The sequence below is a fragment of the Pan paniscus genome, chromosome 8 (genome assembly GCF_029289425.2).
Source record: "Pan paniscus chromosome 8, NHGRI_mPanPan1-v2.0_pri, whole genome shotgun sequence".
Taxonomy (NCBI): Eukaryota; Metazoa; Chordata; class Mammalia; order Primates; family Hominidae; genus Pan; species Pan paniscus.
The window spans coordinates 114,657,946-114,677,596 of record NC_073257.2 but is presented as its reverse complement, the minus strand read 5'-3'; the positions used below and the strand labels follow the sequence as shown (position 1 = coordinate 114,677,596).

The 19,651-nt window shown below is 46.8% G+C and overlaps 1 protein-coding gene across 2 annotated transcripts in view; it reads right to left on the bottom strand.

Annotated features, from left to right (window-relative positions):
- The window catches only part of WBP1L (WW domain binding protein 1 like), a 75,189-nt gene that overhangs the window by 23,933 nt on the left and 31,605 nt on the right, over window positions 1-19,651 (bottom strand). Inside the window, exon 1 of one of the 2 annotated variants that reach the window (XM_003825527.5) lies at window positions 19,116-19,344. The exons of the other annotated variant lie outside the window; for it this stretch is intronic. Coding sequence (XP_003825575.1) covers window positions 19,116-19,142 — 27 coding nt within the window. The 5' untranslated portion in view covers window positions 19,143-19,344. Of the gene's footprint in view, window positions 1-19,115; window positions 19,345-19,651 lie in introns of those variants that run through there. 2 annotated transcript variants of the gene reach the window in all.

Sequence of the window (19,651 nt, the reverse complement as noted above, 5' to 3'; positions counted from 1 at the left end):
ACAACTTGTCAAAAAGGAACTTTGGTGCATAATGAATGCGCTTACGCTGAGGCCTTTCACCTCGGGAATGACCGTGGTAGTGGCTACTAGGAGCCCCATTTATTACAGGTATGTGCCTTCAGCCCCAGTGCCACAGTGACCAGCTCTGAGAGACAAGGCACACATGGTTACCAAACAGAAAACAAAGGCATAAAGAAGAGACAAGCAAGACCAACACCAAACTGGAAAAAACATTTTTACACTGGAAAGGATAAACAGTATGCCTTTTGCACATATGCAAAAAATTATCTCCTCTCTTTGGTGGCAGTATAAACTGTGGGACTAACAACATTTTCCTCAACAGTTTCCACATCTTACAGTTGCTATTCTTAGCTGAGCCACTGTAAAGGTCAATTTAATCAGTGTAAAAACTTTCTAAGTGCCAGCATAAAAAGACACACTGGGCAGTAATGTTTCCCCAGGCATGGTTTTAATCTGCCAATTTATGGGTCTGGAAAACTCTGCTAGCAACTGGCTAATGGCAACAGCGTCATGTCCTTAGGAAAACACTTTAAAGTTTAAGAGTGAAAAATAAGAATTGAAGTCCTCCCTGGGATGCTAAAGCACAGGACACCAAATATCTTGGCTGCTGGATATGAATTAATTTGGAGCATCACCTCTGGCTTTCCCTGCAGGAAGAACTAAATCTTTTTTTGTTTGTTTAAATAGAGACAGGGTCTCCTCATGTTGCCCAGGCTGGTCTTGAACTCCTGGGCTCAAGGTATCCTCCCACCTCGGCCTCCCAAAGTGCTGGGATTACAGGTGTGAGCCACCGTGCCTGGCCAAGAACTAATTCCTAATGGAAATGTTCAGTTCTCCAAATCATTTAACACATATGTATTGACCCCCTTCCCCCAACCATGTGCCAGGCACTATGCGGGATGCGATAGCTATAGCAGTGAGCAAGAGATTTGGGGGGTGGGAGGGGAGAGTTCCCGCTTCTGGCAATATAGCTGGGTAGGTAACTAAAAATTATTCTGCTATAAAACCCTGGCTATACAACAATCACTTTTAATTACAAAGCTGAACTTGCAAGAAAGCAAGGAGGATCACCTGGGACCAAAAACGACAGCGGGAACTAGAAACCACAGTAGTAAATGAGATCAGGCCTTTCCAGTTGACCTAGAAAGTGGGGTAGTTTGTTGATCTTGGGCCCACCTGAAACAGGGAATTGGAACTGAGAACCAGTACAAAGCTGGGGCCCTCAGAGGGGGAGAACAGATTAGAAAAAACATTAGCCCACTGGCACATAGTGACAATAAAAACTCTGAAGTGGGAGGAAAACAGTATCTCCTCTAATAATGTGTGATCACATATTATTTCAGATTTGAATTGTACTACTACATGGTCTGAGGATCCCCAAGCCAAAAATTTAACACAAAAAGTAGTCCCAGGCTGGCAATAAACCTGCAACATCTGGCAGAAATACAAAACTGAAGAGATCTACCCTCAGCCACGGCACAAAGGATTCCTATACATAAAGTTCTGTTGGCCAGGCGCGGTGGCTCACGCTTGTAATCCCAGCACTTTGGGAGGCTGAGGCGGGCGGATCACGAGGTCAGGAATTCGAGACCAGCCTGGCCAACATAGTGAAACCCCGTCTCTAATAAAAATACAAAAAAATTAGCTGGGCGTGGTGGCGGGCGCCTGTAATCCCAGCTACTCCGGACGCTGAGGAAGGAGAATTGCTTGAACCCGGGAGGCGGAGGTTGCAGTGAGCCGAGATCGCACCATTGTACTCCAGCCTGGGCGACAGTGAGAGACTGTCTCAAAAATAAAAATAAAAATAAAGTTCTGTTGAAGATAAGCTCACAATCCAAAATATAAAAATGTATGCAAAACTAATCCATTACAAACAAGATGACAAGTTCAACAAATAGCAGGATAAGACCCCCCTGAAAAAAAGTCCCTATAAGATACAAGCATATTTCAAATGATTAAAGCCAAAAAGAAAGAATTAAAAACACAAGAAAAGAACATTACCAAACAAGAAATAGTAACAGGCAGATAAAACTTGTAGAAAAATAGTTATTGAAATAAAAAACTCAACAGATGGGTCACACAGAGAGGAGACCAAGTTAAAGAGGAAATTGATGAACTAGAGAACAGATCTGAGAAAATTACCATCAAAGTGCTTCCACAAGAGAAAACATGGAAATGAAAAATGAGAAAGAAGCTTGAGAAGAAAAGAATGGAGGAGAGGAAATATTTAAAGGGATAACTAAAAATTTTCTATATAAGACTGATTAAAGATACAAAATTTCGGCCGGGCGTGGTGGCTCATGCCTATAATCCCAGCACCTTGGGAGGCCAAGGTGGGCAGATCATGAGGTCAGGAGATCGAGACCATCCTGGCTAACACTGTGAAACCCCATCTCTACTAAAAATACAATTAGCTGGGCGTGGTGGCGGGCGCCTGTAGTCCCAGCTACTCGGGAGGCTGAGGCAGGAAAATCGCTTGAACCTGAGAGGCTGGGGTTGCAGTGAGCCGAGATCATGCCACTGCACTCCAGCCTGGGCGACAGAGTGAGACTGTCAAAAAAAAAAAAAAAAAAAAAAAAGATACAAAATTTCCAGATAATAAGAAGCCCACACCTAGGTACATTGTATGAAACTGCAGAATGACAAAGGCAAAAAGATTTTTAAATATGTTCCAGTTGGGAAGACGGACAATTAACAAGCAAAATTATAATTTCACTAGCAGTAATAAGCTCCATGAGGATAATAAAACACGATAATGAGACAAAGAGTTTTAGATAGGGTGGTCAGGAAAGGCCACTCTGAGTAGGTGACATCTGAGTAGAGCCCTGACTGCTGAAAAAGAGCCAGCTTAACCAGACCTGTGAGAACAGTGTTCCAGGAAGAAGAAATATCAAATCCACGCAAAAACACCAGGGCAGAAACAAGCTTGGTGTGCTCAAGGAAGAGAAAGAAGACTAGTGTAGCTGAGTACAGTGATCTCAGGGAAAGCAGTGTGAAAGGGGAGCTAAGAATTCAGCCGAGGTCAGATCTCATAGGCTTTGTATGACAATTAAAATAATCTCCAGGCTGGGTGCAGTGGCTCATGCCTGTAATCCCAGCACTTTGGGAGGCTGAGGCAGGTGGATCACCTGAGGTTACGAATTCGAGACCAGCCTGGCCAACATGGCGAAAACCCATCGCTATTAAAAATATTTTAAAAATTAGCCATGTGTGGTTGTGCGCACCTGTAGTCCCAGCTACTCAGGAGGCTGAGGCACAAGAATCATTTGAACCCAGGCGGTGGAGGTTGCAGCAAACCGAGATTGTGCCACTGCACTCCAGCCTGAGCAACAGAGCAAGACTCCGTCTCAGTAAAAAATAAATAATAAAATAAAATAAAATAATTTCCAAAGTACCACAGTTTATAAATTCATTGTTGGCTTTGGCTAGTCCCTCCCTTAGGTTATGGTGGAGACTTGAATAAATATAAAAATATTTTTGCAACTCTCATATTTATTCTTTACCTTGAGCCTTTATTTATCCCCCCCAGCCAGGTTGTGGCTGCTCTTGCAGAGTAAGCAACAAAACAAATTTTCCTTCCATTCTTGAACCAGGAATGGCTTTCTAGAAAGGAGACCAAAGTCTAGCACTGCATATCTACTAGGAAAAAGTTCTAAATGATTTTGGTAATGCTCTGTAGCTAAAGGATAACGCAGTTTTCATAAAGCAGACATTTGAAATGGCTAAATAAGACAGCAAACAACTTTAACTTAGAATCAGCTATTTTTGTTCTATCCTAGATAGAATCTTCAAGTTCTGAAAATGCAGCACTTTCAAGCCCAGGTCCTTAGAAACATATTTGTAGGTGGTAAGGAGGCAAAGCTTCATGTATTCACCTATATTTTTACCTATATTTTTACAATTAGAAAGTTAAGATCAGCCAGGCGTGGTGGCTCATGCCTGTAATCCCAGCACTTTGGGAGGCCGAAACAGGCGGATCACGAGATCAGGAGATCAAGACCATCCTGGCTAACACTGTGAAACCCCGTCTCTACTAAAAAATGCAAAAAATTAGCCGGGCGCGGTAGCTACTCGGGAGGCTGAGGCAGGAGAATGGCATGAACCCAGGAGGCAGAGGTTGCAGTGAGCCGAGATCGCGCCACTGCACTCCAGCCTGGGTGACAGAGTGAGACTGTCTCAAAAAAAAAAAAAGAAAGAAAGTTAAGATCACGTTCTCCCTGATAGTATTGGTTTTGTTTTTTTTTTTTCCTGAGGCAGGGTCTCTGTCACTCAGGCTAGACTACGGTGGCACGATCTCGGCTCACTGCAACCTCCACCTCCCAGGTTCCAGCGATTCTCCTGCCTCGGCCTCCCGAGTAGCTGGGACGTCAGGCGTGCACCACCACGCCCAGCTAATTTTTTGTATTATTAATAGAGACAGGCTGGTCTCTATTTGTCTCTATTTGTATTATTAATTGGCCAGGCTGGTCTCGCACTCCTGACCTCAGGTGATCCGCCCACCTCAGCCTCCCAAAGTGCTGGGATTACAGACGTGAGCCACCGTGCCTGACCACTATTGGTTTTTTAGACTGTTCAAAGACCTGAGGGAAATAAAGAGAACTGTTCAAGGGCACACATTTTCAAATTGGGCAGAAGGAGAGTACAGAAGGGCTGAGGATGAAGAAAGTAAGCCCAAGAAGGGGGATGATGCAGCAGGAGTCCTGGCCTATTGCTTCCCATGTGTTAGTCTAGTCTCCCCTCTCTTTTTTTTCCCTCCTCTTGAAACAGGGTCTCACTCTGTCACCAAGGCTAGAGTGTAGTGGCATGATCATAGCTCACTGCAGCCTCAACTTCCCAGGCTCAAGCAATCCTCCCACCTCAGCCTCCCAATTAGCTAGGACCACAGGCATACGCCACTACACCCAGCTAATTTTTTTTATTGGTTGTAAAGACAGGATCTCGCTACGTTGCTCAGGCTGGTCTCAAACTCTGGGCTCAAGTGATTCTCCTGCCTCAGCCTCCAACAGTGCTGGGATTTCAGTCGGGAGCCACTGTGCCCAGTCTAATCTCCCTTTCTTTGATGGTGGGGTTGTCATGTACTACTTTCGTAACCTTTCTAGTATATACCACACCTGACAATTATTCCATAAGCTTTGGCTAAAAGAGCTTACTCAATTCCATCCTTCCCCATAAAGGGCAAGCCACTGCTAAGAAGTTAACCAAGACTTTGTCTTGCATGCAATGGGACACTAGGAATGGATTTTTATGCTGTTTGGCTGAATTCAGTAGTTTTCCAAAAGAACAAATAGCCTGGGCTACATGGGTAGGTTCCCCTAACCAAGCCAGTAAATCTTCTGATAAGGTTCAGCCTCATCCCTCAGATCTGATAGTGTGGTTTACTCCTTAAGGGCTCTGGACTCCAGCTCCCTGGGCTCAAGAAGACCCAGTCCCCCATGCTTTAGCTATAGAGTACCCTAAAGAGTAAAGCCAAAGACTGGAGCTTGTGACCAATGTAAGAAAAGCCTAGGATCAAAAGAGATGGCTGCTGCTTCAAGATGAGCCCACAGTGTCATGGTCCCCAAAGGGGAGTCCCAGGGGTAGTAGTGGGGACAATAGGGGTCCACTGACTTCAACCCACAGGGCATCCTGGAACAATCTGGTCTGGTCCCTCCCAAAGACTAACACTAGTCAAGAATCTGAGGAAGGGCAACACAGTGAATCAGGACAATAAGGGCATCTTATAAATATAAGTGAATTTGCCCCCACATAACAATGAACATGCTTAGACAACAAATGCAACAAAATAGGGATGTGTTTCCCAAAAGTGTGGTCCATGGGCCCCAAATCATCTGAAATATTTGTCAAGAATGTAGATAGACTGAGACCCTCTAGGGGCAGGGACTGAAAATCCGCCTTTTAAAACATGCTCCCCTGGTTATGTTTATGTATATTCAAGCTTGAGAACCACTGCCCTGGATCTAAAAAGAACATACAATAAACAGTTCCTGCTCTCTAAACATGAAATAGACTCATATTCGTTTTCTAGAATCCCAAACATGTCCCAACACAGTTACCCACAAGAGTACCTACATAGAATCAAGGCACATTATTTATACTCTCTATGACTCATTCCATTAAAACATATAATAGATCATACACATAAATTTTAAAAAGAAGTGACATGTTAGCTACGCTCCCATCCACACCAGTACTGTTACTGCCAAAGCTGCACTGCAACTACATCCTCATTAAACAGCCCCCAAACAGAGCAGCCAGCAAAAAAATTAAAATCCATTTCCTGTGTTGCTATTAGGAACCTGAATAACAAATTCAGAAAAAGCTACTTGACCCTGGTAGGAAAATCCCACAGCAAAAATCGGAAGTTGCAACATATCCCATGGTTTTATTAAGGTCTACTTGTCAATGTCCCAGGGCATGCAGGCCTGTGGAGTCTGGCAGGCTACAGAGGCACTGGACCCTGGTTCATGGACCATTCTTTCACCCCTGGACACTTAGAAGGAAAAGCAGTCCCCAGGAATTCCTCATCACTGGCCTCTTCTGCTACAGAGTAAGTCCATTGAGAAGCATGGCTTCTTTAGCAAGGGCTGGTGCAGAGAGCTGAGGGCTGAAATAGCAGGTAGCATGCAGCAGAGCAGGTGAGTAGCAGGTGGCACTCAGGCAGAGCAGAGGGGCAGTTTAGCCTACTGTCATCCACTCACAGTTGGTGCCATGAAGTAGGTCCTTTTCTTCCCACAGTTGTATCACTGCCTCTCCCCTCTTAAAAGTGGGGATTGCACTAGTGGCCCTTAAGCCCCAGTGGACCCACTAATGAGTTCTATGCCTACATGGCACCGTTGTTTTTCAACTTTTAAAAAGTGGGCTGAGGCTGGGCGCAGTGGCTCACGCCTGTAATCCCAGCACTTTGGGAGGCCGAGCTGGGTGGATCATGAGATCAGGAGTTCGAGACCATCCTGGCTAACACGGTGAAACCCCATCCCTACTAAAAATACAAAAAATTAGCCAGGCGTGGTGGCAGGCGCCTGTAGTCCCAACATCTCGGGAGGCTGAGGCAGGAGAATGGCATGAACCTGGGAGGTGGAGCTTGCAGTGAGCCGAAATCGCACTACTGCACTCCAGCCTGGGTGGACAACAAGATCAAAACTCTGTCTCAAAAAAAAAAAAAAAAGTGGGCTGGTGCCTGGCGCAGTGGCTCACGCCTGTAATCCCAGCACTTTGGGAGGCTGTGGTGGGCAGATTACCTGAGATCAGGAGTTCAAGATCTGCCCGGCCACCATGGTGAAACCCCGTCTCTACAAAATACAAAATTTAGCCGGGCATGATGGCGGGTGCCTGTAATCCCAGCTACTTGGGAGGCTGAGGCGGAAGAATCACTTGAACCTGGAGGCGGAGGTTGCAGTGACCTGAGATCGTGCCATTGCACTGCAGCCTAGGTAACAGAGCAAGACTCTGTCCCCGCCCTAAAAAAAAAAAGAAAAAAAAGTGGGCTGGGTGCAGTGGGTCAGGCCTACAATCCCAGCATTTTGGGAGGCTGAAGTGGGAGGACTGCTTGAGCCCAGGAGTTTGAGACCAGCCTGGGCAAAAAAGCGTGACCTCATCTCTATTAAAAATTTAAAAAATTCGCCTGGTGCGGTGGCTCACGCCTGTAATCCCAGCACTTTGGGAGGCCAAGGTGGGCAGATCACGAGGTCAGGAGATCGAGACCATCCTGGCTAACACGGTGAAACCCGTCTCTACTAAAAATACAAAAAATTAGCTGGGCGTGGTGGCGGGTGCCTGTAGTCCCAGCTACTCGGGAGGCTGAGCCAGGAGAATGGCGTGAACCCGGGAGGCAGAGCTTGCAGTGAGCCGAGATCACGCCACTGCACTCCAGCCTGGGCGACAGAGCGAGACTCTGTCTCAAAAAAAAAAATTTTTTTTTAAATTTAAAAAATTAGCCATGCATGATGGCAGGCACCTGTAGTCTCAGCTACTTGGGAGGTTGAGGCAGGAGGATCACTTGAGCCCAGGAATTCCAGGTTGCAGTGAGCTGTTAACTGCACTCCAGCCTGGGCAACAGAGTGAGACCATGTCTCCAAAAAAAAAAAAAAAAAAAAAAAAAAAAGTGGAACTGACGGTCAACATTTTAAAATGAGAGAAATTCATACAAAAATCCAGATTTCCAGTTTCTCTAGAAAAATCAAGGACCACATTCACAAAGGGCCATAAGAGGCTGGGCAGAGATGTATATGGGCTCCAGCTTCTCCAGTCTACACAGTCTCATCCCCCGCCCCATCCCTACTGCCCAATAATCTCATTTGCTTGACTCAGTCATGTCACTGGCTGGCCCCTGCGGGCACCTGACTGTCACTTCCTGCTCTAAAGTTTAGTAGTAACCTTGAAGTTAAGGCAGGCTAAAGACACCTAAATACAAGCAGCAGACATCTGAATTCTCTACACTATGGCTCAAGCAGCATCTTAATTAAACACATGTCAAATAGGAACCTGGATAAAGAAGAGGGGCCCTTCTCCACTGCACGATGGGAACACCTGCAGATAATCTAGAAAAATCTCCTACCACAACAGCATGGGGAAGACAACCAGTTCTGCCCAGTGACTGTTGTGTATCAACCACTGACCTAGGTGTTTTTACCTACATTACCTTTTTATAGGAAACAGGTTCAGAGTGATCATACAGCTGGGAAAAATTTCCAGGACCTAAAACCCAAAATTTAGTAGAAAGAATTTAAGGCTTAGGGTTACCCTAAACTTTCATGCTAGATGCTGACAGGCACAAAAATGACAGATAAGATATGAAATTTGCCTTGGAGGGTACTTTGTAATAACTAAGCTGTTAGGTTTAAAAAACCTAACAAACTTGTTTGTTTCAATTCTTGTTGCTGCAAAGCTTCCTGAAATATTCAAGTTCATCTTGTTCCTTCATAAGTACAATCTAATCAATAGAATGTGTTCTTTATTTAATGATCTGTAATGTGGCAAAACCTTGGGGTAATCATTTCAAGCAGGGAAGATGCACAAACATGTAAATACGTGTATATAATTAATATACACAGTACACATTTACATAGAGTTCTCGAACTTTTTTTTTCTTGAGACAGTCTCACTCTGACTCCCAGGCTGGAGTGCAGTGGTGTGATCTCGGCTCACTGCAACCTCCAACTCCTGGGTTCAAGCAATTATCATGCCTCAGCCTCCTGAGTAGCTGAGACTACAGGCGCATGCCACCATGCCCAGCTAATTTTTGTGTTTTTGGTAGAGGTGGGGTTTCGCCATGTTGGCCAGGCTGATCTCGAACTCTTGACCTCAGGTGATCTACTCACCTTCGCCTCCCAAAGTGCTGGGATTACAGGTGTGAGCCACTGCACCCTGCCGTCTTGAGCTCTTCAAATCTCTTTTAAAAGTCAGCCTCTCATTTGAGCCTGCCAGCCAGCTGCCTGCAAGACACTCTGCGGTGAGACCCTTTTTAATGTGACCCTTTGTCCAGGGTAGAAGTAAACAGTTCCCCTGAACAGCTTAGAGAACTGTAAGCGGGCCAGGTGCAGTGGCTCACACCTGTAATCCCAGCACTTTCGGAGGCCGAGGCGGGCAGATCACAAGGTCAGGAGTTCGAGACCAGCCTGACCAACATGGTGAAACCCCATCTCTACTAAAAATACAAAAATTAGCCAGGAGTGGTGGCGGGCGCCTGTAATCCCAGCTACTCAGGAGGCTGAGGCAGAAGAATCGCTTGAACCTGGGAGGCGGAGGTTACAGTGAGCCGAGATAGCGCCACTGCACTACAGCTTGGGCAACAGAGCAAGACTCCGTCTCAAAAAAATAAAAAAGAACTGCATGGGGCTGGGTGCAGTGGCTCACGCCTGTAATCCCAGCACTTTGGGAGGTGAGATAGGAGGACTGCTTGAGCCCGGGAGTTGCCGGACCAGCCTAGGCAACATGGCAAGATTGTCTCTTCAAAATGTAAGAAATTAGCTGGGTATGGTCCCATGCACCTAAGGTGCTAGCTACTCGGGAGGCTGAGGTGGGATGATCGCTTGAGCCTGGGAAGTGGAGGCTGCAGTAAGTCATGATTATGCCACTGTGCTCCAACCTGGGTGACAGAGTAAGACTCTGTCTCAAAAGAAAAAAAAAAAAAAAAGAACTGCAAGGGTCTTTGAAGAGGCGCTACTGCCCCCCTATCTTATAAAGAAATGACACTTAGACTAAGATTGAATATGACAGAATTGGGACTGTCAAAACCCTGATCTTCTGATTTTGATTCCTTATCCTTTCTGTAACTGGGCTCTAGCTCAACAGTCTTTACTGTATCTTGAAAATAGCTCTTAGTCAAATAGAATACCCACTTCTTTGCCTCAAAAGAAGAAAGAGGTATAGTTTTCAAAAGGATCTGAAATATTAAAGGTACAAGTTAATTTGTTGCTGATGTGCTTGAGAAGAGATTCGCCAGTTTCATTTGAGAAAGGCATATGCCACATCTCATTCCTCATTTTAAGCATAATTCTAAATTTAATCCCCCTTTTTTTTTTCCTCAGGAGTTCCATCCCACTGCAGCAGACCTGCTGGGAGCAAAGAAGATCATAATGGGACTTGCCTTGTGTGGTTGTCTGTCTTGGGACCAGCACCAGAGATGTATTGCCAGCAAAAAGTTAAACACTGCTCAAGGGAACTGTTTACTTCTGACTCTGACAAGGGGTCACATTAACAAGGGTCTCACTGCAAACAGGCACAGGATAAAAGAAGTCTTCAGAATCCAGAGGCTGTGTCTCCAAAAGACAGAAAAACTTTAAAGAAACAAGAACTTGGCAGGGCGCGGTGGCTCACGCCTGTAATCCCAGCACTTTGGGAGGCCGAGGTGGGCAGATCACGAGATCAGGAGGTCGAGACCATCCTGGCTAACACGGTGAAACCCCGTCTCTACTAAAAATACAAAAAATTAGCCGGGTGTGGTAGCGGGCGCCTGTAGTCCCAGCTACTTGGGAGGCTGGGGCAGGAGAATGGCGTGAACCCAGGAGGCAGAGCTTGCAGTGAGCCAAGATTGTGCCACTGCACTCCAGCCTGGGCGACAGAGCAAGACTCTGTCTCAAAAAAAAAAAAAAAAAAGAAACAAGAACTTTTGGAACTCTGAGAGCTTGGACTTTAAGGTTAAAATAGACTTCAGTGATGTAGAAAACCTTGGGGGAGTGGGGGTGTTAGTATGTTACTAATGATAGATTACAATAAACCCAACCCACAGCAATAGGTACCTGGCTTGAAATATGGGCTGCTGCTAAAATAACTATGCCTAATTTTTCTTTAAGTTGTATGTATAAAGTCATTTGGGTACCACTGAGATCCTCTCCTCCTGGGGGGTTGTAATTCAGGTTATTTGAGTAAGAGATGAAACGTCAGTTCCATCCGACTTTTCAGATGGACTTGGTCATATCCATATTTCAGATGGGCTTGGTCATATCTACTGGCCCACAAAAAATGACTCTGTACCTGTCATTGATAAGACAGAGTACCTAGTGATTAAAGGAACAACCAATGCGAAAATTCTAAATTTCTGGGCAGATAATGAACACACATTGCTTAGAAGGCAGCAGGAAAGCTCTACCTATTTCCCCTTTATTAAAACAATATGGTACTTCTTCCCTCAGTCCTGTGACTCCTGCTTCCCAAGCGGAGTGGACTACTATGAGTCTGTGGTTTCTCCCCCAAGGTTTCTCCACCTTAGCCCTACTGACATTTGGAGTCAGGTAATTATTTGTCATACGGGACTGAACTGTACATTGTAGGATGTTTAGCAACATCCCTGGCCTCTATTAACTAGATATGCCAGTAGCAACTTCCTACTCCCCTAGCTGTGACAGCTAACCATGTCTGGACACTGCCAAATGTCCCCTATGGGGGAAGGGCAAAGCTGTCCCAGTTTAGAGCCCCTGTTTTAGCCAAACTGCAGCACAATATTTTGTACAGAACCGTGTTTTAGCCAGTCTTGTTCTCCGAGTGCCTCACAGACTCCCTGCCACCACCCCGCTCTAAATTCCCCGTGGGCAGGACTGATGTCAGTCTCACAAGCATACCTACCCTGGCCAAAAACCCTTCACAAAGTCCTGAACCTAGCGACCGCTGAGTCAAGTAACCATAGGAGCTGGTCATCCCTCATGCCTCTTAGCTACATGGTACAAGCAGCAGCATGAAGGGGTCCTTCAAAGCCTAAGGCAAGGCTGTGGGGGTGTGATTTTCACATGACCAGTGCGAGAATGAACCGTGGCTCTCTGGCTGTGGCTCTCTCATCCTGGTTTACAGTAACCCAGCACAAGCCGAGCCTGGCCCATGAATCTGGAACCTTACACAGAGACGCAGGAATGACGGTATGTTCTATTTGTGCTGGCGGTCCGCCCCAGCCTGTCCTAACTTCCCATGGCACTCCAGAACCACACCCAGAGGGGTGGGAGATCACAGGTATTCACACCACTGCCTGCCTGGTGGGTAACCAGGGATTTCACACCCTCGATGGAAACCACAAGATCAATTGGACAGTATTTGAAACCACATCGAGACCGTGCATCACAGTTGGGAGATCCTTAAGTCTTGTGTGTTAAGCAAGAAAACCAAACAATAATAAATACTCTGGCCTCCTTGATGCAATGCCAGAGGAAACCGAAGTCTTATGTGCAACACAGTCCCGGCAAACCCTGAGCCACTTTCAGGAAAAGAAGTCAGTATGTCACACTCCAGCCATTCCCAAAGCCAAGTCTCCTTCCCCGCACTGCCCCTCCCCTCACAGGATTTTATCACCATTTCCAGCAACCAGCAATAGAAGCCTCTTGTGAGGTCTGGGGTTCAAGTTCAGGTGAGCTCTGCCCAGAGAAACAATGGCTACAGAGGGGCACAGAAATGGCTCAGGCAGGTCCATTCTCAGGGCTCTTTCAACCCACTGTTGCTACAAATTAGCAAGAAATAAGAGTCAAGAAGCCCTAGGGAGGAAGAGGTAAGAAACTAGTATCTTACTAGTGCTAAGGAATTAGGGCAGAAGAAGGGATTTCAAAGCATTTTTTTAAATAGCCCCAAAGTATTCTGTTTTCCTGGACTAAAATTTACCTCTTCATGGAAAAGGGGTGGGAGGGGGCGGGTCAAACTCATGGGCTATCACTGGAGGAAGTGACTGTTTTCTTTGGCTCCATCCTGGATAATGTTTCAAAATCATCAGGCACAGTCCTCTTTTCCACTAAGTTACTGTCCAGTACACTTTCTCTTTGCTCTGATAACAGAGATGCAATGAAAAACAAGCCACGTTCCTCAAAAAAAAAAAAAAAAAAAAAAAAGCAGCTTCTTTCAACAGAGATGGTTGGGGGTTCAAAAATTAACCTGAGGCCAGGCACAGTTGCTCACACCTGTAATCCCAGCACTTTGAGAGGCCGTGGCAGGTGCATCACCTGAGGTCAGGAGTTTCAGACCAACCTGGCCAACATGGTGAAACTCCATCTTTCCTAAAAATAGAAAAATTAGCTGGGCATGGTGGCAGGTGCTACCAGCTACTTGGGAGGCTGAGGCACAAGAATTCCTTGAACCTGGGAGGCAGAAGTTGTAGTAAGCCAAGATGGCGCCACTGCACTCCAGTCTGGGTGACAGAGCAAGAGCGAGACTCCATCCCTCCCCCCACCCCCCCCAAAAAAAATTAACCTGAAAGGGCTTGCGTAAGCACCACCTTTCTCACCTGTGGTGACAGTAGGGAAATGAGGTGTTCTGTGGAGCTGTCACAAGACTTTCACAAATCAGTTTAGATAAAGATTCTGGCTTCAACTTTTGGTAGCACAAACAAGTGTCACCTTGGTGTTTGCTGCTATATACAGCTAGTTCCCTTCCAAGCAAGATCTTGCTTAATTTGTCCTCAACCTGGTGGAAAGAGGTTGGGCCCGAGGGTAACAGCAACTGGTAGTCAACATTCGGTCCTCTGCTGTGCACAGAGCAGGCAGGGAGGAGGAGGCCTGCAGTGGACTGTGGATATGGGTACCAAGCCAGAGCAACGGGCAGGGGCAGACAGACACCAAGAAGACCTGCACTCCAGGCCCCTCCTGCCACACATTAGCCCTGGGTTCTGGAACAGATAACTTCTCCCTGGGTTTCAGTTTCCTTACAGCAAAAAGGAGATAAGACCTCCTCCCTCATGGGTGGCCGCTGTGGTGAAATAATAAATACCCCAAGTCAATGCTGGCTAACATTCAGCAGTTGAGGGGTTAAATTGGAAGCCGGCAATTCCCCCCCTTCCCTCTCCACAGTCATGGCTCCACCCTGCAGCTTTAGCTGGCTATCACACAGCCTTTCCACTGCTCTCCTTGTGAGACTCTAAAGCCACTTCCTATGCCCAGGGAGTAAGTACCATGCAACATTCTAGTTGCCTTGTCACATTCGGCATCAGCCCAGGGACCAGCTCACCCTTTCAAAAATACAAACAGCCCCTTGGGCCAGGAGTTGCCCCCTGTGCCTCTTTCCATGACAAATTCCAACCTGGAAAAGGGACCCTAAGAGGGCTTTGATGGGTATTATTCATTTCCAGTATCAGGGATCATCCCATCTCACTGGTGTGGACAACTTGGAGGACAATGGGTCTTTCCCACTGAGAAAGGCAATATTCCAAGGTGCAAGATGTAAAATTAGTGTCTTAATGGATCTAGCCTGCATTCCATCAACTAGAACTTACCACCCACTGGTCCTTCCACACACCTAGCACCTATAGTGCAACAACTGATACTACTGGATTGGACTGTGGGAAGGGCCACCTGCAGAAGGGTTGCCTCTTCACACCTCTGAACTGCGGCATTCTATTCTTTTCTAATGTCATTTGCTACCACCTGCAGAATGTCCTCATTACCTGTGCACTTATTCTACTTTCCCTACCTGACTGTAAACCCCTTGACGGCAGGGATGGAGTTTATACCTCTTTGTATCCACAACATGCTTTGGGTAGAACAGGTGCACAGGACTTTTCAGATGCTGAGTGTTGCTCCTAAGAAACCTTCGGCATTACCCAATCAATATCTTCTGGATAAACATGAAATAGAATTCGTTCAAATCATGACTAAGAACATTCTGTTGCAATACTGTTCTCCGAAAATTAGTAATCCCTTTGTTAGGTACACATAATGGAATTTCTCTTAACCAGAAAACCTATTTTCTGATCTTGTCAGATAATAAAGGGATAGCATGCCTAATTGTTTGTTATATCTAAAATTTGGTATATAGTGCCATACCCAAAAAGTTCACCAGGTGACTATCTTCTTCTGAGCTCTGGCTCATCTAAGCACAAAAAGCATTTTTTTTAGTCAACACTGTAGCTTCCATGAGCTGTCTAACTGTCCCTTGCATGAAAGAACTAATACATCCTACAGTTTATCTGCCCTTTACAGACACTGAAATCATGCCATGCTCATTATTAGACAGAAGGGCCCTGAGGTCTTCCTCCTTCTTGGTATCCATAAAAGACACCCATACCTGGTGAACTAAGGTCCTTATCTTGCCCCAGGCAAATTCAATGCCAAGACTCAAGAGATGAATGACAGCTTCCCTTGTCATCTGCAGAAGAAAACAAAAACAACTCTCCCAACCTGATCTGTCCGGAATGCTCTTTCCCCAACTCACATGTCTGGTAAACTCTCCTCCTCATCCTTCAAGAGTCAGATCAGATATCGGCTTCTCAGGAAAGCCTCTCCTAGCCTGATTCAGATACCTGCCCCCACGCTCTGCTCTCCCAGTCCCTGGGCGTTCCTCTGTTGTAGTCTCAGCATGCTGGCTTGTAATTATTTCCATGCTGCCCAGCTCTGGAGGACAGTCTCTCAAAGTGTGGCCGGAAACAACCGGGATCAGAAACACCTGGGGAACTTCACAGAAATGCATATTCTGGGACCTTGGCCCAGACATAAAGAATCTACATTTTTTTTGGCCGGGCCTGATGGCTCATGTCTATAATCCCAGCACTTTGGGAGGCCGAGGCGAGCGGACCACTTGAGGTCAGGAGTTTGAGATCAGCCTGGCCAGCCATGGTGAAACCCCATGTCTATTAAAAATACCCAAAAAATTAGCTGGGCGTGGTGGCACATGCCTGTAGTCCCAGCTACCTGGGAGGCTGAGGCAGGAGAATGGCTTGAACCCAGGAGGCAGAGGTTGCAGTGAGCTGAGATCGCACCATTGCACTCCAGCCTGGGTGACAAGAACGAGACTCAACAAGAATGATTTTTTTTTTGAAATGGAGTCTCGCTCTTGTCGCCCATGCTGGAGTGCAATGGTGGGGCCTCTTGGCTCACTGCAACCTTCCCCTCCCGGGTTTAAGCGATTCTCCTGCCTCAGCCTCCTGAAAAGCTGGGATTAAGGGGTAAGCAGCATTTTATCTCCTACCTAGGCAGGCTAGAAAGAAACATGCCCCAAGGAGAACAATGCATTAATCATACTCTACTCTCAGACATTGAGCCGCACAGTCTAGGTAGTGAGAAAAATCCAGGATTTGGGAAAGACTCAAGTTAAAAAACAGCAACAAAAATCTTCAATTACCCTTTCTCTAGACAATTGAGCAATGCTGGGCAAATGGCTTAACTTCTCTAAGCCTCAGCATGCACCTCTGTACAAACAGAATAATCCTACCACATAAGACACAGGATTAAGGGGAAAAAATAATCATATGGATTAAGGGAAAAAAATAAATCAAAGTACATACATATGTACGATAAAGATGAATTTTATGTGTGTGTGTGTGCATTATGTGTCATTTTTTCTTAAACAGAATTATCACCAAGTGATCTTTAGAAGGCTACATGGCTCCAATAAAGAACATAGTTACACTGTCTGACAGAAAATACTAGAAATATACAAAATATGTAACCAAAACTACTCCAAGATTGTACAGGCAACATCTGAGTCACAGAAGCCTAGGGCAGGAAGGGCCTTCGGAGGTCTTCTAAATTCTGCCTTCCACCAGGCAACTGTTCAGACACAAGAGCTAAAGGTTCACCTGCTGTTGATCCTCTCAGATCCTTCCCAAAACAACCATCCCAACCCTTCACTCTCCTTGAAGAGTTTAATGCTACCCACTGCTTCATTCTCTCACTACATGTCCAAGTAACTGGACACAAGCCCTCGCCCTCTTGCCACCTCAGTATATAAGATTAACAGTGTCTCGGTAGAGTAAGAGGTGGCCTCCCAGCTGTACGTCACTGCACAATGGCAGTCACTGACTACAGATGCAAGAGCTCACTCCCCTGGCTGTGGGCTCCTGCCCAGCACACCTGGCTCCTGTCAAGGTATCAGTCCCTTCGCTTCTCGTTTCCTGCACCCCTGCAGTGTTGCATCCTTTGGGAATGAGTAGATCAAAGTAAGAGTTATGTCTACTCTCTACAAGCCAAGGTGCTAACGTTCACATACATTCTTTCGTGGAATCCCTGTGTGACCTCAGAGATGAGGTTCAGAACAGTTAAGGGCCTGCCCAAGACCCCAGGGAAGCTGGGATATGAACGCAGGTCTTTCCAGCTCCCAGCCCACTCTTTCCACTCTGTTAGGCAGTTTTCACCCTACCAGCCTGCTGACACAGCATGAGACGCTTCATCCAGCTTCATCCTATTTCCAACACTGCTTGAAATCCTCTCCAGGGCTCACTCTGCCCATAGGTTAAAAGGGCAGCCTTTCTGGCCAGGCGCAGTGGCTCACGCCTGTAATCCTAGCACTTCGGGAGGCCGAGGTGGCCGGATCACCGGAGGTCAGGAGTTCGAGACCAGTCAGACCAACATGGCGAAACCCCGTCTCTACTAAAAATACAAAACTTAGCCGGGTATAGTGGCACATGCCTGTAATCCCAGCTACTCAGGAGGCTGAGGCAGGAGAATTGCTTGAACCCAGGAGACAGAAGTTGCAGTGAGCTAACGCCACTACACTCCAGCCTGGGCAACAGAGTGAGACTCCATCTCAAAAAAAAAAAAAAAAAAAAAAAGGACAGCCTTTCTTGTGGGGGCAGAAGGGATGTTCAGAGTGGTCACCTCTCTGCCCATCAGCTGTGTCAACGCAACACTCTGAAGATAACAAGAGCTGTAATGGAATGTTTGGGGCTTTTCAGAGGAGCTTCCTTTGAACAGAACTGTAGGCAACTCAAGGGAGAGTTGCCCACCTAGCACTTTTCTCAGAGTGAGGGCAACCAGTGGTCCCTAGCAGCTCCCCTCTAGGGCTTCTGCTGTGAGCTCATCTGTGGCTTTTCCTCACCCAGGAACAGGCAGCAGAGGGTGTGTGCTCCCTCCCCACCCCTTATGGCCAGCAGCTGCTGGTTACAGTTACACATTCCGATACAGACATGCCTCTCAGACGAAGAGGGGGTGGGGGTGTCCGACTCTCAGAAGCCGTGGAACAAATAGTTGGCAACAGCTGTGTTCTCAGCAGACAGCAGTTGGTGGCTTGCTACTGTTCTCTCATTCCACACTGCTTTACCGGCTGGAATGAATGCAGTGCTCCCACTTCAAAGGGCGGCTCACCGAGCAATCAAGTCTCTGCCACAGGGGTCTTTTTGAAAAACTGGTCAGTAAGGCCAAAATGAGGTCAATTCCACACCCCTTCCCCTGAGGCGTCGGGGACGTCCCTCAGCTGCACAGCCCCAGGCACATGCTTGAAAGGAAGAAAGCCTTTCCTTTAAAAGAAGAACGGAGCCCTCACCCCACCCCCAACACAGAGTCCCTTCAGAACCAGAGGACTGTGAGGAAATCTCCACTAACTAGCCAAATCAAAATGGAGAAGGAATAAAAGGGGTTTGGAGCAAGAATCGCACTCTGCCTCTCCCCTTCCCCAGCCCCATTCTTCAGCTGTTTCTCCGTGAAGTTTCCAAAGCAGTTTTACAGTGTCTGATGGAAAATCAGAACTGGTCAGCCCTAGAGAAACCTCGGGGACGTAGAGGGTTAAGAACACGGTGGCTCTGAAAGTAAGGAGCAACTAGCAAACAAGAAGGGAGACTGGAAAGTTCTGTGTGGGAGCTGGCCTGGTCTAACTGAGAGGCATTTGCTAAAATATTCCCTCCACCCAAAGCAGTAGTACAATAAACAAGCTCCCACCCCTTCTTCCCTTCCAAACCCGATCCGTGCAGAAACAATTACCTGTCTAAGACCCAAAAGGAAAGGCATCCTGCAAGAGCATCGTCCACACTAACGATGGAACAAAGGGCTCTTAAAAGTTAAGGTCTTGGAATGAGCATTGCCCCTGGTGGGCCTGTGTATGCGGTGGTCCTGGTTCACCGGCCTTCTTTAGCAAAGCAGACAAAGTAAACAGAGTCCTGGGACCGAGCAGGCACACTGTCTCCTGCTCTCCTCGCTACTCCCCCTGCCTGGCTCTGGCCCACCCCCACCTTCTCGTGACATAATTCAGACGCAGCAAAGCCGAAGCTGTCTGCCAAGGGGGAAATGACATCAGTTCAGGCGCAGCAGAAAAAACTTCAGACAGCTGCGCTGGAATACTGAGGAGGATGTGCTGCAGACCCGCAATGCCCAGCCCTGGACCCACCTAGAGCCAGAGCCCACTGTGGGAGGATGGTGGGGGCTGCAGATGGGAGCAGGCTGCTGCAACCCCTTGGCTCTAAGCAGGCTGGGGGGTACATAAATCAAGTCTCTAAAGCTGAAAAGAGGAACACTGCTCT